Source organism: Octopus sinensis, linkage group LG30, assembly GCF_006345805.1.
Source record: "Octopus sinensis linkage group LG30, ASM634580v1, whole genome shotgun sequence".
Taxonomy (NCBI): Eukaryota; Metazoa; Mollusca; class Cephalopoda; order Octopoda; family Octopodidae; genus Octopus; species Octopus sinensis.
Window position 1 is genome coordinate 8,854,110 of NC_043026.1, and position 23,130 is coordinate 8,877,239.

General features: G+C 37.5%; 3 protein-coding genes across 3 annotated transcripts; 2 read left to right on the forward strand and 1 right to left on the reverse strand.

Moving 5' to 3' along the window:
* Window positions 1-506: 506 nt before the first annotated feature.
* On the forward strand, window positions 507-2,843 carry LOC118768554 (zinc finger protein 32-like). Its single transcript, XM_036515322.1, has 2 exons — window positions 507-788; window positions 2,048-2,843. Exon 2 carries the CDS (start codon window positions 2,411-2,413, stop codon window positions 2,774-2,776), a length of 366 nt encoding a protein of 121 aa, XP_036371215.1. The 5' UTR covers window positions 507-788; window positions 2,048-2,410; the 3' UTR covers window positions 2,777-2,843.
* Window positions 2,844-2,894: 51 nt separating this feature from the next.
* Window positions 2,895-4,361, forward strand: LOC115226776 (zinc finger protein 253-like). Its single transcript, XM_036515123.1, has 3 exons — window positions 2,895-2,902; window positions 2,937-2,956; window positions 3,059-4,361. Exons 1-3 carry the CDS (start codon window positions 2,895-2,897, stop codon window positions 3,910-3,912), a joined length of 882 nt encoding a protein of 293 aa, XP_036371016.1. The 3' UTR covers window positions 3,913-4,361.
* Window positions 4,362-7,397: 3,036 nt separating this feature from the next.
* On the reverse strand, window positions 7,398-21,246 carry LOC115226711 (zinc finger protein 665-like). Its single transcript, XM_036515265.1, has 2 exons — window positions 20,544-21,246; window positions 7,398-8,795 (listed from the first exon to the last, which is right to left on the reverse strand). Exons 1-2 carry the CDS (start codon window positions 21,136-21,138, stop codon window positions 7,966-7,968), a joined length of 1,425 nt encoding a protein of 474 aa, XP_036371158.1. The 5' UTR covers window positions 21,139-21,246; the 3' UTR covers window positions 7,398-7,965.
* Between the last annotated feature and the right edge of the window lie 1,884 nt (window positions 21,247-23,130).

A 23,130-nucleotide genomic window follows, 5' to 3' on the forward strand; every position in this document is an offset into this window, starting at 1 on the left:
ACCTCAATAGACGTGAGTGATTGGTTGAAATTGCCGAAATGCTTGAAATTAAAGACGAAATATCTTACAAACTACACAATTTTCTCAATAAAGCCAAGAGGAAAATATGTTTTATGTAACACATTCTACCAGTATACGAAGTTTAAAACTTTTTAGTTACCTAGAAATTATGTTAAAAACTGCCGTTCAAACAGAAAAGATCCCCAATCTGTTTCTTAAACAAGGGACATATTCATACGGCACAGAATGTTTTTTTACCTCAATAGACGTGAGTGATTGGTTGAAATTGCCGAAATGCTTGAAATTAAAGACGAAATATCTTACAAACTACACAATTTTCTCAATGAAGCCAACAGGAAAAGATGTTTTATGTAACACATTCTACCAGTATACGAAGTTTAAAACTTTTTAGTTACCTAGAAATTATGTTAAAAACTGCCGTTCAAACAGAAAAGATCCATAAACTTTGCCTTTCACTTTTTTCTGCTGGGGTTCAATAAAATAAATACCAGTTGACTACTCGGGTCCATGAAATCGACTGACACTTGACCCTCCCCGAAATTTCTGGTTTTCTACCAAAATCTTTAAAAAACAAAAGAAAAAAAGAAGAAAAACCAGTTTTTCATACGCATGCGCACTAAGCGTATTTCCGCCTCCATTCATTCATTTTAACAAACTTGATTCAAGTCGGAATTTCTCTCAATTCACTCCCAAACACATTTATAATACATTTCTCAACCACCTGACGCACTTCTAACAACAACACCATCCTTTATAAAGACATTTCCGTAAGTATTAAACTATTTAATTTCTAAATACTTCCTGTCTCAGATGTCCTTTGATTTGTGCGACATTTGGCTGCTATTTCTAGCTATGGAGGCTACCTTCTACACTTTCCATCATTTTCCCACGTTTCTTGTGTTTTCACTGTGGATAAATGCCAGAAACGGCCTCAGACTCACCGATATTTTAAATCGTAAACAGAAGCAACCAGGGGCGAAGAATAGGGTTGAAAAAAAATCATAAATGTGTTTATGAAGAGAAAAACTTCAAAAGATGGGAAAGTGAAACGAGGAGGGTTGTCTTAGGACGTGCTAGAAACAACAGCCAAATCTCCCTTAAATCACACTTTTTCCTTTGAAAATATTTACAATATTTTATTTTTTTGTTACCGAAAAGGTTTCTCCCATCGTTTTTAAGGGCAAAAATATGTTTGTTTTTTTTTTTTTTTCATTTTCGTTTTCTACATAGTTACGGACAAAACCCTTTGTAACTTTCGTCCTGTGTTTTGTCCCTTTATGTTTTAATTGATTTTTGTTAGCCCTTGTGGCCAATAAACGAACGAATTATTATTATTATTATTATTTTGTTGTCTTTGAACGACGATAATTTCCTGAAACAGTGATTCTGTTATAATGGTTTCAATGCATTTAGGGAAGGCCATTTGCTTAGCTGATGTACTTTTTGTAGGCATTTAAACAAGAGGTCTATAAGTCCCCTATTCATCAAGCAAAGTATAAACTCAACCACATTTCAAACTTCACTTTCATAAATTTCACAATATCATCATCATCATCGTTTAGCATCCGTTTTCCATGCTAGCATGGGTTGGACGGTTCAACCGGGGTCTGGGAAGCCAGAAGGCTGCACCAGGCCCAGTCTGATCTGGCAAAGTTTCTACGGCTGGATGCCTTTCCTAACGCCAACCACTCCGTGAGTGTAGTGGGTGCTTTTTACGTGTCAGACGAGTCTGGCGACCGGCCATGCTCGGATGGTGCTTTTTACGTGATATATATATATATATATATATATATATATATATATATATACACACACATATATAAATGTTGTGCAGTAGGTATGTGTAACTGGAATTTAGAAATATGTTAACTTCACACAAGATTTTCTGATGTAAATTTTAATAAATTAAAAAGTTCTGTTGTTCAGGTAAATGTTTGTTTCTAGAGTTTATCTCTATGGAAATGTTGAATCTGTATTTTTTTAAGTAGCCTCTATATCTTACACTGTTGTTTCTTTATTATTTCAGAATATCAGATGACATTGGCATAACTGAAGATACATTCTCATTATTTATCATCTTTTAAAGACCAAAATAGAAATATTGTACAGAACAGATATATAAGATTGTTTCTATAAATCTATGGCAGAATTCCTCTGATATATTTACTCTGAAATGTGTTATTAGCAAATCTTCTGGACATCACTGGCTGGAGTGTCTACAAGATGTGTCTCTTTGCAAATTAAACTTGGGTAAATTTACTAACGAGTTTTGGGACAAAAGTAACACTGGACAGAAATACAGCAGTCAAAATACTTGCAAACAAAAGACTATAGAAGTACAAAGAAGAAAACATATATATATATATTTTGTGATTTTCAAAGAAAAATAATGGAAAAGAGTGGGAAACTAAAGGATTTGACTTTTCCAGGAGAAAAAGGGAAACAAAAATTGTCACATGACTGTGATGTGTGTAAAAAGTCCTTCTCTGAAAAGGGTAACTTGAATAAGCATAAACGTATTCATACGTTAGAGAAGCCATTTCATTGTGACATCTGTGGTAAATCATTCTCTCAAAAGGGTCGCTTAAATATGCACAAGCGTATTCATACAGGGGAGAAACCATTTCACTGTGAGATCTGTGGTAAATCATTCTCTCAAAAGGTTCACTTCAATATGCACAAGCGTGTTCATACAGAAGAGAAGCCATATCAGTGTAACATTTGTGGTAGACCATTCTCTCAGAAAAAGACTTGACTACACACAAACATATTCATACAGGAGAGAAACCGTACTCCTGTAATATCTGTGGTTATTCATTCTCTCACAGGAGTTCTTTAACTTCTCACAAACGAATTCATACAGGTGAGATCCCATGTTCCTGTGACGTCTGCGGTAAATCATTCTCTCGCAACAGTGCTCTTGCTTCTCACAATCGTACACATACAGGAGAGAAACCATATTCTTGTAATATCTGTGGTAAATCATTCTCTCGCAATAGTGCTTTAACTTCTCATAAACGTATTCATACAGGAGAGAAGCCATATCAGTGCAGCATCTGTGGCAAATCTTTCTCTCTTAGTAGGAACCTAACTTCTCATAAATATATTCATACAGGAGAGACACCATATTCTTGTGATATCTGTGGTAAATCATTCACTCATAGTGGGAACTTAACTGCTCACAAACGTTTCCATACAGGAGAGAAGCCATATCAGTGCAACATCTGTGGCAAATCTTTCTCTGCCAGTAGGAACCTAACTACTCATAAATATATTCATACAGGAGAGACACCATATTCTTGTGATATCTGTGGTAAATCATTCACTCAAATTGGGAACTTAACTGCTCACAAAAATATTCATACAGGAGAGAAGCTGTATCACTGCGACATCTGTGGCAAATCTTTCTCTCTTAGTAGGAACCTAACTATACATAAGCGTATTCATACAGGAGAGAAGCCATATCAGTGCAACATCTGTGGCAAATCTTTCTCTCTTAGTAGGAACCTAACTATACATAAGCGTATTCATACAGGAGAGAAGCCATATCAGTGCAACATCTGTGGCAAATCTTTCTCTCTTAGTAGGAACCTAACTACACATAAGCGTATTCATACAGGAGAGAAGCCCTATCACTGTGATATCTGTGGTAAATCATTCTCTCAAAATGGGTGTTTAACTGCTCACAAACGTATTCATACAGGAGAGAAGCCATATCAGTGCAACATCTGTGGCAAATCTTTCTCTGTCAGTAGTACCCTAACTACTCATAAACGTATTCATACAGGAGAGACACCATATTCTTGTGATATCTGTGGAAGGTCATTCACTCAACATGGCAGCTTAACTTCTCACAAACGTGTTCATCAGGGGAAGAAGCAATCCCACTGATATTTGTGCTAAATCATAATCTGTAAGGGGTGACTGAACCCTTTACCATGCAGATTATTCTGTCGAATGTGAGGGTTATTTATTCCCATTATTTTCAATTTGTCCTGCATTAACCCACAGCTTTCAAATTTTGATGATATGATTGTGTATTTTCACAATGACATTGTAGGGTAGGTGTTAGAAGCCGACTCTGACTAGTTTGATCATAAAATAGGTAGAATATTTGGGCCAGATATGGCTGGTTTAAATTCTAAAGAGTGGACACTAGATGTACCAACACTTCTTACTTCTCACAAGGACCATAAGGGGCCATTATTGACTGCCATTGAAAATATTTCATCATCATCATTTAACGTCCGTTTTCCATGCTAGCATGGGTTGGACGGTTCAACTGGGGTCTGGGAAGCCAGTCATTATCATCATTGTTCGACCGTGGTCGAGACAATGGAATTTACCATGCTACGCCAGACTTCACGGTCCATCATGGCATTACGGAGGTCCTGTTGCTGGATGCCTGTATCCCTGGAGATTACATCAGGGTAGGAGAGTGTGCGCCCTCTGGTATCGCGAGCAGATGGCTTCCAGAGGAGAAGAGCAGAAATTGCCTTATTTTCAGCTCTACAACAATATCCAGCCAACTGGACTCTCCTACCTTTCACAAGAGATGACACAGGTAGTAGTTTCCCATTTATTTGTACTTTGGTTGGATGACGCTTCCACGAGAGATTTTGAGTTCTCATAAGGAGGCGAGTGTAGGTTCCATCCAACCGCCTCTCAAGCTTCTTTGATAACGTCCAGGTTTCTGAGCCATAGAGTAGAATTGGTTAGTCTCTGCTTAGATTTGATGACCAGATGCCAGGCCGTCTGATCTGGCAGTGTTTCTACAGCTGGATGCCCTTCCTAATGCCAACCACTCTGTGAGTGTAGTGGGTGCTTTTTATGTGCCACCTGCACAGGTGCCAGACGAGGCTGGCAAACGGCCACGATCGGATATTTTAAATACAGTCCTGCCCTGTCTCACTGTAGCATTGCGCTTTGCTATTCCTGACCTGTATGTTCCACCCCCATTCCCTGTCTTACTATATTATTGCTATTGGCTTGCCCTCAACTTATGTCTTCCACCCACATGTAACAAGAAAACTTTTTACACACCCTACCCCCAACAAACCAATCTACATCTCTTCTTCACATTCCTTCCATACACTATGCCTACCTCTCACTCCCCCAATCCTGTCCTCATGGTGCTGTTCATCTGTATCATTGCTATCCGGTAGCCCCCTGACCCTATATAATACCCAGGTTGTCATCACTCAACACACCCTACACTCTAATCATGCTTCCTTTGCAGTATCCTATTCCTTTACTACCCACAAGGGGCTACACACAGAGAGGAGACAAACAAGGACAGATAAAGGGATTAAGTTGATTACATCGACACCAGTGCGTAACTGGTACTTATTTAATCGACCCCGAAAGGATGAAAAGCAAAGTCGACCTCGGCGGAATTTGAACACAGAGCCTAACTTTTCTGCCAGCTCGCCGCCTATGCAGTATCCTGTCCCTTATATTATGACGTTTGAACATCAAGGGTATGCCCTGGCACTTGCCACCATCTATATCTCCCTCTTCCTTTACTCAACCATCCTCATCTATGCTCTAATCCCCTCCCTAGTGAATACGCCCATCATTTTGCCACAATGTCCATCGTGTTGTCTCCCACCCTTATCTCCTCCTGCATTTCCCTCAGGCTGGGTAACCATGTATCTCCTTTGTGGCGGCACACCCTTTCCTGATCTCTCTCTCTCTCTGGCCTGGTATACTTGTACTTCCTCTACAGCAACAGACAGATCACAACAAAAGATGCTGCCCAACACACAGAACCAAGCCATGAACATGCTACAGAATTTCAACTGTGATACAACTTCCACTGTTCCAGATAGAGTTACTTAAAACTTGCCAAACCTGTTACTTCACCATTTGTAAGACATTTGCCATGTATTTTTATAAGGGGTTGTAATAAATAACAGTTGCTTTGAATTTACCTGGTTCTTCTTGTCATTCTTTTGTATTCGGTAACTCCAGGCAGACAGAATAGACCAGTGAATGCATAACCAACACACAGCTACATCAAGATGAACCAGCCACAGTTAACTCGCAAGCAAAACTCATAACCAATGCTACGGAATTTCAACTGTGATACAACTTCCACTGTTCCAGATAGAGTTCATTAAAATTTGTGATGGTTCAACTGGGGTCTGGGAAACCAGAAGGCTGCACCAGGCCCAGTCTGATCTGACAAAGTTTCTACGGCTGGATGCCCTTCCTAATGCCAACCACTCCGTTAGTGTAGTGGTTGCTTTCACGTGCCACTGGCACGGAGGCCAAAGGATGCTGGAAACAGCTACGATCGGATGGTGCTTTTTACGTGCAACCTGCATGGAGGACAGTCGGGCTGCGCTGGCAGCGGCCACATTCGGATGGTTCCTTTGTGTGTGTATATGTATATATACTACTCGTAGTAATACCTGTCATTAATTGGGTAATTGCTTTTATTCTTTCTTGAGAGCCCCATTCAGAGTATTATTATATGTATAGTTTACCCCTCCTGTATGTGTGTATTTTATAAGAGAAAAATGAAATAACTGAAGTAGGAAAAAGACCAGTTTCATACACAGGCTTCTGTTTTATTTATCAGAACACTAATGGCAATTATATACTCTTTACTCTTTTACTTGTTTCAGTCAGTGACTTTGAGTAAGTCCTCAACACCACCGTCTTCCTTTCAAGCTCTTTTAACCATTTTTTGGGAGCTGTCAAGTCCCACACAAGAAATTCCTTTGCCATTTCAACACAAAGTTCAATTACAGTTCAAAATGTAAGAAAATAAAACAAGACACAAAAAAAGAAGGGAAGAAATAAAATAAAAAATAACAGTTCAAAAAAGAGTTCTTTTATTTTTTTAAATAAACGAAAGCTTTGAAGAAGAGAGTTCAAATCCAGGCAAAGAAATAAATTAATTTTCGGCCGAAAAGGTACTCCTGGCCAAATGTACATAGGTTCCTTGGTATGAATCGTCTTTACCCGTAATTGGTAAAAGAAATCCAAACGCAATACTGGCTACAGCCAACGGTAACTGTAACAGGTTCTAATCATTCGGGTGAGGATACGTCCCTCCACTGTTTTTGTTTTTTTTATGAATCCAAAATATTCCCACTAAATTCACAAAACAGCAGCCACCGAGAGCAGGCGAAATTTGTTAACAAAGAATAACAATATAACAAATTACACCCAGCTCAGATAAAACAAAATCACTGGCCTCGACAACCTTCTCTGTTTTTGTTCTTTTTTCTTGTAATTGGCCAGAGCCAAAACACTCACGTCCACCTTGCAAAAACAGTCCTTCCTGCCTCGGTACTCCTTGGTAATCCACAGACACGAAGATAATTTTCGCAAAGAAATTAATTTTTGCGGAGGGGCTATGCCTCCTCGAAAACACAATTCTCACTGCAAAGTGAGTCTTTATAGGCGGCCACAGGCAGGCAAATGTCTGGAGCAGATTGGAGTCTATTACTCACCAAAAAATATTAAATACAGGGCAACAAACTCCACTAAAGCCTCAAAATATACGACAAACGCCTACCTGTAGTCGAGCCTCAAAGTTCAATATTTCACGACGAAAGACGTGACATCAAGCAGCAAGAACTCTCTGCCAAAAACAAACACGTCCGTCTCCGACAAAGGTAAGCAAGCTACTTACCACACAACTACTCCTGTTTACTCAATTTGAAAACTCTTTGTATTGTCTTTTGTCTCCTGTGTCTGTGTGTGTGCGCCTAAGTTCATATATGAGTAGTGTCCCTTTAATATCACGCAAAAATTGATAAAAATTTGAGAATTAAAATTAAATATCTTTTTTCTAATTGATAGAATTTTACTAAACCTTTGGATGGCAAATTGAAAATAATGTGAATATATAAACATCGCATTCGACAGAATAACGTACATGGTAAAGGGTTTCAGTAACCCCTTAGAGATTATGATTTAGTTTAAATATTAGTGGGATTGCTTCTTCCCCTTATGAACACATTTGTGAGAAGTTAAGCTGCTATGTTGAGTAAATGACCTTCCACAGATATCACAAGAATATGGTGTCTCTCCTGTATGAATACGTTTATGGGTCATTAGGTTACTACTGGTAGAGAAAGATTTATTACAGACATCACAAGAATATGGTGTCTCTCCTGTATGAATACGTTTATGTTTAGCTAAGTTGCCACTTTGAGAGAATGATTTACCACAGATTTCACAGTGAAATAGTGTCTCTCCTGTATGAATACGTTTGTGTAAAGTCAAATAAATATTTTGAGAGAATAATTTACCACAGATATCACAAGAATATGGTGTTTCTCCTGTATGAATACGTCTGTGTCCAGTTAAGTTAGAACTCATGGTGAATGATTTACCACAGATATCACAAGGATATGGTGACTCTCCTGTATGAATACGTTTATGATAAGTTAGAGCACTTTTACCAGGAAATAATTTACCACAGATATTACAGGAATATGGCTTCTTTCCTGTATGAATACGCTTGTGATTAGTTAAAGCACTTCTATGAGAGAATGATTTACCACAGATGTCACATTGAAATGGCTTCTCTCCTGTATGACAATGCTGGTGATTATTTAAAACACTTTGGTCAGAGAATCTTGTACCACAGACACTACAATGATATGGTGACTCTCCTGTATGAATACGTTTATGTTGAGTTAGAGCACTGTTATCAGAAAATAATTTGCCACAGATATTACAGGAATATGGCTTCTCTCCTGTATGAATACGTTTATGTTTAGCTAAGCTGCCACTTTGAGAGAATGATTTACCACAGATTTCACAGTGAAATGGCTTCTCTCCTGTATGAATACGTTTGTGACTATTTAAGTTACATTTACTTGAGAAAGACTTTTTACACACATCACAGTCATGTGACAATTTTTGTCTCTCTTTTTTGCTAACTTCTGGTAAAATCTGTTCCTTCACTTTCTCACTCTTTTCCATTATTTTTCCTTCAACTTCACAATATACCTTCTTTTTTTATTCTTTTTGCTTCTATAGTCTTTTGTTTACAAATATTTCAACTGTTGTATTTCTGGCCACTGTTACCTTTGTCACAAAACAACTAAATTTATCCACATTCAATCTGCAAACAGGCTCATCTTGTAGACACTCCAGCCAGTGATGTCCAGAAGGTTTGCTAATAACACATTTCAGAGTAAATATATCAGAGGAATTCCACCACAGATTTATAGAAACAATCTTATATATCTGTTCTGTACAATATTTCCAATTTGGTCTTTGAAAAGCTGATAAATAATGAGAATGTATCTTCAGTTATGCCAATGTCATCTGATATTCTGAAATAATAAAGAAACAACAGTGTAAGATATAGAGGCTACTTAAAAAAATACAGATTCAACATTTCCATAAAGATAAACTCTAGAAATAAACATTTAACTGAACAACAGAACTTTCTAATTTATTAATATTTACATCACAAAATCCTGTTTGAAGCTAAAATATTTCTAAACTCCAGCTCCACATTCATAAAAACACACACATACACTTTTTTACTGGTTTCAGTTGTTTTGACTGTGGTCATGCTGGAGCACCAACTTTAAAGGCTTCAGTCAATAGAATCAATGCTAGGACTTATTTTTGAGCTTAGCACTTATTCTATCAGCCACTTTTGCCAAACCACAGGTTTATGGGGACATAAACACACCAACACTGTTTGTCAAGTGTTGAAGGGGTGGGAGGACGACACACCCACATATATATTGGGCTTCCTTCAGTTTCCATCTCCCAAATCCATTCACAAGGCCAGAGGATATTGTAGAAAATGTATGTCTGTGACTAGTTACCTAACAGCTCACAATTTCTTCTCTTTAATTCCATAAAGGGAAAAAATTACTGGAAATAGTCATTACTCATTTTGCCCCATGAGGAGATTCCACGAATGATTACAAAAAGTCTATCAGCCAAGCAAATGGCCTTCCCTGAATGCATTGAAAACATTATAACAGAATCACTATTTCAGGAAATTATCATTGTTCTCTTTGAGTGTGTAGAAAGAGAAATTTGGCAGAGGCAAGAAAAGGTGAAATTGTCTCTTCAAATTATCCAGAATTACATTTGAAAACAAAGACTCAAACACATCAATATCTATCCTTCGACATCTTAAAGATCAGAAATGCAAAAAGCTATTTAAGTATCGAATTCAAATGAAAGAGAATCAGAGAAAAATTGCAAATGATGTGAAATTAATGAATATCGAATAAATGGGGGGAAAAAATCAACATAAAATATCATCAACAGTTTCTTCAAGATCTCTTCGTGGTTAGGGCAGCGGACTCGCGGTCGTAGGATTGCGGTTTCGATTCCCAGACCGGGCGTTGTGAGTGTTTATTGAGCGAAAACACCAAAAAGCTCCACGAGGCCCCGGCAGGGGATGGTGGTGATCCCTGCTGTACTCTTTCACCACAACTTTCTCTCACTCTTACTTCCTGTTTCTGTTGTACCTGCATTTCAAAGGGCCGGCCTTGTCACTCTGTGTCACGCTGAATGTCCCCGAGAACTACGTTAAGGGTACACGTGTTTGTGGAGTGCTCATCGTCGTAACCGACGGAGTGCTTCCATCCACTAACAAGAGATTATTGAAAGTAGTCATTACTCATTTTGCCCCATCTTAGTCATGATTTTTGATAATTGAAAATTACCAAATTAGACACTAAACGGGGGTTAAAAATTGATCTGGAATCTAAGAGAGAGAAGAATATTGATGGTTAAACACCGAACATTATCCAGATAATTTATTAGTAACCTCGATTATTATCGGATTGAGAGTTGAGGGAAAATTTCTTGATATTAAAAAGGACCTGCAACTCCAACAACTATAAGGACAAATTCCCAGTCCTAAATATATATTTCTTTACTCACCACAAGGGGCTAGACACTGAGGGGACAAACAAGGCCAGAAAAACGGATTAAGTCGATTATATCGACCCCAAAAGGATGAAAGGCAAAGTCGACCCCGGCGGAATTTGAACTCAGAACGTAACGGCAGACGAAATATGTCCACGCATTTCGCCCGGGGTGTTAACCCTTCTGCCAGCTCGCCGCCATCCCCAGTCCTAAAATATAATGTAGCAATACTCACAAAAATCATAAATCCAAACAAATTAGGAGAAACGGGAAAATACTCATTTTGCCCCGCTTACTAATTATGTCCCTTACCTTATATCAAGAAACAAGGGTTCGATAAATTATAATAAAGCATTGGATTCTCAGCATTTCTGTGGTTGGAGTTTATTTTAAGAACATTTCTCCACCTAAAACACACAACAAACAAACTTAAAGAAGAAACGATGGAGCGTGTAGGAGGTTGCCGCCATAGCTAGAAATAGCAGCCAAATGTGGAACAGATCAAAGGACATCTGAGACACCAAAGTATTAAAAGATTAAATGCTTTCGTTGTTTAATACTTACGGAAATGTCTTTATAAAGGATGGTGTTGTTGTTGGAAGTGCGTCAGGTGGTTGAGAAATCTATTACAAATGTGTTTAGGAGTGAATTGAGAGAAATTCAGGCACCAGACATCAAATGTTTGTCGTAACGTAATGAATGGGGGCGTACGTACGTTTAGTGCGCATGCGTATGAAATATTGGTTTCAAATTTTGGCACAACGCCAGCAATATCGGCGGAGGTGTTGGGGGGGGGGGCTAAGTCGCTTACCTTGACCTCAGTAGACAACTAGTATTTATTTTATTGTGTCCCGCCCCAGCAAAGATATTAAAGGCAAAGTCGACCTCGTCGTAATTTACGCATATATACATAAATATCGATGTAGGCACAACACGTGCACCCCACCGATGTCTGGGTGTTTTTTTTTGGGGGGGGGGGTCCCAAAAATGTTTTCGGATTCTGATATCATCGATATAGAATACGATTTTGCCAAAATATCGCGTTTTCGTAGAACACCTATTTACTGTATCTGTAGAAAAAACGGCCGTTGAAGAAAATATCTTACAAACATGTTACAAACTACAGAATTTTCTCAATAAAGCCAAGAGGAAAAGATGTTTTATGTAACACATTCTACCAGTATACGAAGTTTAAAACTTTTTAGTTACCTAGAAATTATGTTAAAAACTGCCGTTCAAACAGAAAAGATCCCCAATCTTTTTCTTAAACGAGGGACATATTCATACGGCACAGAATGTTTTTTTACCTCAATAGACGTGAGTGATTGGTTGAAATTGCCGAAATGCTTGAAATTAAAGACGAAATATCTTACAAACTACAGAATTTTCTCAATAAAGCCAAGAGGAAAAGATGTTTTATGTAACACATTCTACCAGTATACGAAGTTTAAAACTTTTTAGTTACCTAGAAATTATGTTAAAAACTGCCGTTCAAACAGAAAAGATCCCCAATCTGTTTCTTAAACAAGGGACATATTCATACGGCACAGAATGTTTTTTTACCTCAATAGACGTGAGTGATTGGTTGAAATTGCCGAAATGCTTGAAATTAAAGACGAAATATCTTACAAACTACAGAATTTTCTCAATAAAGCCAAAAGGAAAAGGTGTTTTATGTAACACATTCTACCAGTATACGAAGTTTAAAATTTTTTAGTTACCTAGAAATTATGTTAAAAACTGCCGTTCAAACAGAAAAGATCCCCAATCTTTTTCTTAAACGAGGGACATATTCATACGGCACAGAATGTTTTTTTACCTCAATAGACGTGAGTGATTGGTTGAAATTGCCGAAATGCTTGAAATTAAAGACGAAATATCTTACAAACTACAGAATTTTCTCAATAAAGCCAAGAGGAAAAGATGTTTTATGTAACACATTCTACCAGTATACGAAGTTTAAAACTTTTTAGTTACCTAGAAATTATGTTAAAAACTGCCGTTCAAACAGAAAAGATCCCCAATCTGTTTCTTAAACAAGGGACATATTCATACGGCACAGAATGTTTTTTTACCTCAATAGACGTGAGTGATTGGTTGAAATTGCCGAAATGCTTGAAATTAAAGACGAAATATCTTACAAACTACAGAATTTTCTCAATAAAGCCAAAAGGAAAAGGTGTTTTATGTAACACATTCTACCAGTATACGAAGTTTAAAATTTTTTAGTTACCTAGAAATTATGTTAAAAACTGCCGTTCAAACAGAAAAGATCCCCAATCTTTTTCTTAAACGAGGGACATATTCATACGGCACAGAATGTTTTTTTACCTCAATAGACGTGAGTGATTGGTTGAAATTGCCGAAATGCTTGAAATTAAAGACGAAATATCTTACAAACTACAGAATTTTCTCAATAAAGCCAAGAGGAAAAGATGTTTTATGTAACACATTCTACCAGTATACGAAGTTTAAAACTTTTTAGTTACCTAGAAATTATGTTAAAAACTGCCGTTCAAACAGAAAAGATCCCCAATCTGTTTCTTAAACAAGGGACATATTCATACGGCACAGAATGTTTTTTTACCTCAATAGACGTGAGTGATTGGTTGAAATTGCCGAAATGCTTGAAATTAAAGACGAAATATCTTACAAACTACAGAATTTTCTCAATAAAGCCAAAAGGAAAAGGTGTTTTATGTAACACATTCTACCAGTATACGAAGTTTAAAATTTTTAGTTACCTAGAAATTATGTTAAAAACTGCCGTTCAAACAGAAAAGATCCCCAATCTTTTTCTTAAACGAGGGACATATTCATACGGCACAGAATGTTTTTTTACCTCAATAGACGTGAGTGATTGGTTGAAATTGCCGAAATGCTTGAAATTAAAGACGAAATATCTTACAAACTACAGAATTTTCTCAATAAAGCCAAGAGGAAAAGATGTTTTATGTAACACATTCTACCAGTATACGAAGTTTAAAACTTTTTAGTTACCTAGAAATTATGTTAAAAACTGCCGTTCAAACAGAAAAGATCCATAAACTTTGCCTTTCACCTTTTTCTGCTAGGGTTCAATAAAATAAATACCAGTTGACTACTCGGGTCCATGAAATCGACTGACACTTGACCCTCCCCGAAATTTCTGGATTTCTACCAAAATCTTTAAAAAACAAAAGAAAAAAAGAAGAAAAACCAGTATTTCATACGCATGCGCACTAAGCGTATTTCCGCCTCCATTCATTCATTTTAACAAACTTGATTTCAGTCGGAATTTCTCTCAATTCACTCCCAAACACATTTATAATACATTTCTCAACCACCTGGCGCACTTCTAACAACAACACCATCCTTTTTTAAACCATTTCCGTAAGTATTAAACTATTTAATTTCTAAATACTTCCTGTCTCAGATGTCCTTTGATTTGTGCGACATTTGGCTGCTATTTCTAGCTATGGAGGCTACCTTCTACACTTTCCATCATTTTCCCACGTTTCTTGTGTTTTCATTGTGGATAAATGCCAGAAACGGCCTCAGACTCACCGATATTTTAAATCGTAAACAGAAGCAACCAGGGGCGAAGAATAGGGTTGAAAAAAATCATAAATGTGTTTATGAAGAGAAAAACTTCAAAAGATGGGAAAGTGAAACGAGGAGGGTTGTCTTAGGATGTGCTAGAAACAACAGCCAAATCTCCCTTAAATCACACTTTTTCCTTTGAAAATATTTACAATATTTTATTTTTTTGTTACCGAAAAGGTTTCTCCCATCGTTTTTAAGGGCAAAAATATGTTTGTTTTTTTTTTTTTTCAAGTGAAAAGTGAAGGGGCTGGTGGTAAATGAAATTTTGAGAATGCGATTTTTCAAAAAAGTTTTTTCAGAATCGGATCCTCCATAACCAAAAAGTGGGATTCCGTAAAAAAAAACAGAAATATATATATATATATATATATATATATATATATATATATATAAAATACAAAATGGGACAAGAACGCAAAACATCCAAATAGACGATACAAAAAACACGGACGGGTCATTGGAAGCCTTCTTCAGTCAAGAACCGGATCATCCTCGCAATCCATTTTACCCTAACTTATGACGGAAAAATCGGATCTTGTAAATTTTCCGAAAGTCCCCCACCCCCGGGTCGTTAGCACAGTTTTTTTTTTTTTTTTTTCATTTTCGTTTTCTACATAGTTACGGACAAAACCCTTTGTAACTTTCGTCCTGTGTTTTGTCCCTTTATGTTTTAATTGATTTTTGTTAGCCCTTGTGGCCAATAAACGAACGAATTATTATTATTATTATTATTATTTTGTTGTCTTTGAACGACGATAATTTCCTGAAACAGTGATTCTGTTATAATGGTTTCAATGCATTTCGGGAAGGCCATTTGCTTAGCTGATGTACTTTTTGTAGGCATTTAAACAAGAGGTCTATAAGTCCCCTATTCATCAATTTCACAATATCATCATCATCATCATCGTTTAGCATCCGTTTTCCATGCTAGCATGGGTTGGACGGTTCAACTGGGGTCTGGGAAGCCAGAAGGCTGCACCAGGCCCAGTCTGATCTGGCAAGGTTTCTATGGCTGGATGCCCTTCCTAACGCCAACCACTCCATGAGTGTAGTGGGTGCTTTTTATGTGCCAGACGAGTCTGGCAAACAGCCATGCCCGGATGGTGCTTTTTACGTGATATATATATATATATATATATATACACACACACACACATATGAATGTTGTGCAGTAAGAATGTGTAACTGGAATTTAGAAATATGTTAACTTCACACAAGATTTTCTGATGTAAATTTTAATAAATTAAAAAGTTCTGTTGTTCAGTTAAATGTTTGTTTCTAGAGTTTATCTTTATGGAAATGTTGAATCTGTATTTTTTTAAGTAGCCTCTATATCTTACACTGTTGTTTCTTTATTATTTCAGAATATCAGATGACATTGGCATAACTGAAGATACATTCTCATTATTTATCATCTTTTAAAGACCAAAATGAAAATATTGTACAGAACAGATATATAAGATTGTTTCTACAAATCTGTGGTGGAATTCCTCTGAAATGTGTTATTAGCAAATCTTCTGGACATCACTGGCTGGAGTGTCTACAAGATGTGTCTCTTTGCAAATTAAACTTGGGTAAATTTACTAACGAGTTTTGGGACAAAGGTAACAGTGGACAGAAATACAGCAGTCGAAATACTTGCAAACAAAAGACTATAGAAGTACAAAGAAGAAAACATATATATATATATATATTGTGAGAAACTAAAGGATCTGACTTTTCCAGAAGAAAAAGGGAAACAAAAATTGTCACATGACTGTGATGTGTGTAAAAAGTCCTTCTCTGAAAAGGGTAACTTGTATAAGCACAAACGTATTCATACGGTAGAGAAGCCATTTCATTGTGACAACTGTGGTAAATCATTCTCTCAAAAGGGTCGCTTGAATATGCACAAGCGTATTCATACAGGGGAGAAACCATTTCACTGTGACATCTGTGGTAAATCATTCTCTCAAAATAATAACTTGACTAGACACAAACGTATTCATACTGGAGAGAAGCCTTATCGTTGTGATGTCTGTGGTAAATCATTCTCTGACCGAAGTAATTTAAATTCTCACAAGCGTATTCATACAGTAGAGACACCATATTCTTGTGATATCTATGGTAAATCATTCACTCAAAGTGGGAACTTAGCTAAACACAAACGTTTCCATACAGGAGAGAAGCTATATCAGTGCAACATCTGTGGCAAATCTTTCTCTGCCAGTAGGAACCTAACTACTCATAAACGTATTCATACAGGAGAGAAGCCATATCAGTGCAACATCTGTGGCAAATCTTTCTCTTCCAGTAGTAACATAACTAACACACAGACGTATTCATACAGGAGAAACACCACATTCTTGTGACATCTGTGGTACATCATTCTCTCAAAGTGGGAGTTTAAATGCTCACAAACGTATTCATACAGGAGAGAAGCTGTATTACTGCGACATCTGTGGCAAATCTTTCTCTCTTAGTAGTAACCTAACTACACATAAGCGTATTCATACAGGAGAGAAGCCCTATCACTGTGATGTCTGTGGTACATCATTCTCTCAAAGTGGGAACTTAACTGCTCACAAACGTATTCATACAGGAGAGAAGCTGTATCAGTGCGACATCTGTGGCAAATCTTTCTCTCTTAGTACGAACCTAACTAGACATAAGCGTATTCATACAGGAGAGAAGCCCTATCACTGTGATGTCTGTGGTACATCATTCTCCTACCAAAGTGCTTTCATTTCTCACAAACATATTCATACAGGAGAGACACCATATTCTTGTGATATCTGTGGAAGGTCATTCACTCAACATGGCAACTTAACTTCTCACAAACGTATTCATACAGGAGAGACACCATATTCTTGTGATATCTGTGGAAGGTCATTCACTCAACGTGGCAACTTAACTTCTCACAAACGTGTTCATCAGGGGAAGAAGCAATCCCACTGATATTTGTGCTAAATCATAATCTGTAAGGGGTGACTGAACCCTTTACCATGCAGATTATTCTGTCGAATGTGAGGGTTATTTATTCCCATTATTTTCAATTTGTCCTGCATTAACCCACAGCTTTCAAATTTTGATGATATGATTGTGTATTTTCACAATGACATTGTAGGGTAGGTGTAAGAAGCCGACTCTGACTAGTTTGATCATAAAATAGGTAGAATATTTGGGCCAGATATGGCTGGTTTAAATTCTAAAGAGTGGACACTAGATGCACCAAGTTGTCTGATCTGGCAGTGTTTCTACAGCTGGATGCCCTTCCTAATGCCAACCTGTCTGTGAGTGTAGTGGGTGCTTTTTACGTGCCACCTGCACAGGTGCCAGACGAGGCTGGCAAACGGCCACGATCGGATATTTTAAATACAGTCCTGCCCTGTCTCACTGTAGCATTGCTCTCCGCTAGTCCTGACCTGTATGTTCCACCCCCATTCCCTGTCTTACTGTATTATTGCTACTGGCTTGCCCTCAACCTATGTCTTCCACCCACATGTAACAAGAAAACTTTTTACACACCCTGCCCCCAACAAACCAATCTACATCTCTTTTTCACATTCCTTCCATACACTATGCCTACCTCTCACTCCCCCAATCCTGTCCTCATGGTGCTGTTCATCTGTATCATTGCTATCCGGTAGCCCCCTGACCCTATATAATACCCAGGTTGTCATCACTCAACACCCCCTACACTCTAATCATGCTTCCTTTGCAGTATCCTATTCCTTTACTACCCACAAGGGGCTACACACAGAGAGGAGACAAACAAGGACAGATAAAGGGATTAAGTTGATTACATCGACCCCAGTGCGTAACTGGTACTTATTTAATCGACCCCGAAAGGATGAAAAGCAAAGTCGACCTCGGCGGAATTTGAACACAGAGCCTAACTTTTCTGCCAGCTCGCCGCCTATGCAGTATCCTGTCCCTTATATTATGACGTTTGAACATCAAGGGTATGCCCTGGCACTTGCCACCATCTATATCTCCCTCTTCCTTTACTCAACCATCCTCATCTATGCTCTAATCCCCTCCCTAGTGAATACGCCCATCATTTTGCCACAATGTCCATCGTGTTGTCTCCCACCCTTATCTCCGCCTGCATTTCCCTCAGGCTGGGTAACCATGTATCTCCTTTGTGGCGGCACACCCTTTCCTGATCTCTCTCTCTCTCTCTCTCTGGCCTGGTAAACTTGTACTTCCTCTACAGCAACAGACAGATCACAACAAAAGATGCTGCCCAACACACAAAACCAAGCCATGAACATGCTACAGAATTTCAACTGTGATACAACTTCCACTGTTCCAGATAGAGTTACTTAAAACTTGCCAAACCTGTTACTTCACAATTTGTAAGACATTTATATACTCTTTACTCTTTTACTTGTTTCAGTCATTGACTTTGAGTAAGTCCTCAACACCACCGTCTTCCTTTCAAGCTCTTTTAACCATTTTTTGGGAGCTGTCAAGTCCCACACAAGAAATTCCTTTGCCATTTCAACACAAAGTTCAATTACAGTTCAAAATGTAAGAAAATAAAACAAGACACAAAAAAAGAAGGGAAGAAATAAAATAAAAAATAACAGTTCAAAAAAGAGTTCTTTTATTCTTTTAAATAAACGAAAGCTTTGAAGAAGAGAGTTCAAATCCAGGCAAAGAAATAAATTAATTTTCGGCCGTAAAGGTACTCCTGGCCAAATGTACATAGGTTCCTTGGTATGAATCATTTTTACCTGTAATTGGTAAAAGAAATCCAAACAAAATACTGGCTACAGCCAACGGTAACTGTACCAGGTTCTAATCATTAGGGCGAGGATACGTCCCTCCACTGTTTTTGTTTTTTTTATGAATCCACAATATTCCCACTAAATTCACAAAACAGCAGCAGGCGAAATTTGTTAACAAAAAAGAACAATATAACAAATTACACCCAGCTCAGATAAAACAAAATCACTGGCCTCGACAACCTTCTCTGTTTTTGTTCTTTTTTCTTGTAATTGGCCAGAGCCAAAACACTCACGTCCACCTTGCAAAAACAGTCCTTCCTGCCTTGGTAATCCACAGACACGAAGATAATTTTTGCGGAGGGGCTACGCCTCCTCGAAAACACAATTCTCACTGCAAAGTGAGTCTTTATAGGCGGCCACAGGCAGGCAAATGTCTGGAGCAGATTGGAGTCTATTACTCACCAAAAAATATTAAATACAGGGCAACAAACTCCACTAAACCCTCAAAATATACGACAAACGCCTACCTGTAGTCGAGCCTCAAAGTTCAATATTTCACGACGAAAGACGTGACATCAAGCAGCAAGAACTCTCTGCCAAAAACAAACACGTCCGTCTCCGACAAAGGTAAGCAAGCTACTTACCACACAACTACTCCTGTTTACTCAATTTGAAAACTCTTTGTATTGTCTTTTGTCTCCTGTGTCTGTGTGTGTGCGCCTAAGTTCATATATGAGTAGTGTCCCTTTAATATCACGCAAAAATTGATAAAAATTTGAGAATTAAAATTAAATATCTTTTTTCTAATTGATAGAATTTTACTAAACCTTTGGATGGCAAATTGAAAATAATGTGAATATATAAACATCGCATTCGACAGAATAACGTACATGGTAAAGGGTTTCAGTAACCCCTTAGAGATTATGATTTAGTTTAAATATTAGTGGGATTGCTTCTTCCCCTTATGAACACATTTGTGAGAAGTTAAGCTGCTATGTTGAGTAAATAACCTTCCACAGATATCACAAGAATATGGTGTCTCTCCTGTATGAATACGTTTATGGGTCATTAGGTTACTACTGGTAGAGAAAGATTTATTACAGACATCACAAGAATATGGTGTCTCTCCTGTATGAATACGTTTATGTTTATCTAAGTTGCCACTTTGAGAGAATGATTTACCACAGATTTCACAGTGAAATAGTGTCTCTCCTGTATGAATACGTTTGTGTAAAGTCAAATAAATATTTTGAGAGAATAATTTACCACAGATATCACAAGAATATGGTGTTTCTCCTGTATGAATACGTCTGTGTCCAGTTAAGTTAGAACTCACGGTGAATGATTTACCACAGATATCACAAGGATATGGTGACTCTCCTGTATGAATACGTTTATGATAAGTTAGAGCACTTTTACCAGGAAATAATTTACCACAGATATTACAGGAATATGGCTTCTTCCCTGTATGAATACGCTTGTGATTAGTTAAAGCACTTCTTTGAGAGAATGATTTACCACAGATGTCACATTGAAATGGCTTCTCTCCTGTATGACAATGCTGGTGATTACTTAAAACACTTTGGTCAGAGAATCTTGTACCACAGACACTACAATGATATGGTGACTCTCCTGTATGAATACGTTTATGTTGAGTTAGAGCACTTTTATCAGAAAATGATTTACCACAGATATTACAGGAATATGGCTTCTCTCCTGTATGAATACGTTTATGTTTAGCTAAGTTGCCACTTTGAGAGAATGATTTACCACAGATATCACAGTGAAATGGCTTCTCTCCTGTATGAATACGTTTGTGACTATTTAAGTTACATTTACTTGAGAAAGACTTTTTACACACATCACAGTCATGTGACAATTTTTGTCTCTCTTTTTTGCTAACTTCTGGTAAAATCTGTTCCTTCACTTTCTCACTCTTTTCCATTATTTTTCCTTCAACTTCACAATATACGTTCTTTTTTTATTCTTTTTGCTCCTATAGTCTTCTGTTTACAAATATTTCAACTGTTGTATTTCTGGCCACTGTTACCTTTGTCACAAAACAACTAAATTTATCCACATTCAATCTGCAAACAGGCTCATCTTGTAGACACTCCAGCCAATGATGTCCAGAAGGTTTGCTAATAACACATTTCAGAGTAAATATATCAGAGGAATTCCACCACAGATTTATAGAAACAATCTTATATATCTGTTCTGTACAATATTTCCATTTTGGTCTTTAAAAAGCTGATAAATAATGAGAATGTATCTTCAGTTATGCCAATGTCATCTGATATTCTGAAATAATAAAGAAACAACAGTGTAAGATATAGAGGCTACTTAAAAAAATACAGATTCAACATTTCCATGAAGATAAACTTTAGAAATAAACATTTAACTGAACAACAGAACTTTCTAATTTATTAATATTTATATCAGCTTAGCACTTATTCTATCAGCCACTTTTGCCAAACCACAGGTTTATGGGGACATAAACACACCAACACTGTTTGTCAAGTGTTGAAGGGGTGGGAGGACAACACCCACACCCACACATATATATATATTGGGCTTCCTTCAGTTTCCATCTCCCAAATCCATTCACAAAGCCAGAGGATATTGTAGAAAATGCATGTCTGTGACTAGTTACCTAACAGCTCACAATTTCTTCTCTTTAACTCCATATAGGGAAAAAATTATTGGAAATAGTCATTACTCACTTTGCCCCATGAGGAGATTTCACGAATGATTACAAAAAGTTTATCAGCCAAGCAAATGGCCTTCCCTGAATGCATTGAAAACATTATAACAGAATCACTATTTCAGGAAATTATCATTGTTCTCTTTGAGTGTGTAGAAAGAGAAATTTGGCAGAGGCAAGAAAAGGTGAAATTGTCTCTTCAAATTATCCAGAATTACATTTGAAAACAAAGACTCAAACACATCAATATCTATCCTTCGACATCTTAAAGATCAGAAATGCAAAAAGCTATTCAAGTATCGAATTCAAATGAAAGAGAATCAGAGAAAAATTGCAAATGATGTGAAATTAATGAATATCGAATAAATGGGGGTAAAAAAATCAATATAAAATATCATCAACAGTTTCTTCAAGATCTCTTCGTGGTTAGGGCAGCGGACACGCGGTCGTAGAATTGCGGTTTCGATTCCCAGACCGGGCGTTGTGAGTGTTTATTGAGCGAAAACACCTAAAAGCTCCACGAGGCCCCGGCAGGGGATGGTGGTGATCCCTGCTGTACTCTTTCACCACAACTTTCTCTCACTCTTACTTCCTGTTTCTGTTGTACCTGTATTTCAAAGGGCCGGCCTTGTCACTCTGTGTCACGCTGAATGTCCCCGAGAACTACGTTAAGGGTACACGTGTTTGTGGAGTGCTCATCGTCGTAACCGACGGAGTGCTTCCATCCACTAACAAGAGATTATTGAAAGTAGTCATTACTCATTTTGCCCCATCTTAGTCATGATTTTTGATAATTGAAAATTACCAAATTAGACACTAAACGGGGGGTAAAAATTGATCTGGAATCTAAGAGGAGAAGAATATTGATGGTTAAACACCGAACATCATCCAGATAATTTATTAGTAACCTCGATTATTATCGGATTGAGAGTTGAGGGAAAATTTCTTGATAATAAAAAGGACCTGCAACTCCAACAACTATAAGGACAAATTCCCAGTCCTAAATATATATTTATTTACTCACCACAAGGGGCTACACACTGAGGGGACAAACAAGGCCAGAAAAACGGATTAAGTCGATTATATCGACCCCGAAAGGATGAAAGGCAAAGTCGACCCCGGCGGAATTTGAACTCAGAACGTAACGGCAGACGAAATACGTCCACGCATTTCGCCCGGGGTGTTAACCCTTCTGCCAGCTCGCCGCCATCCCCAGTCCTAAAATATAATGTA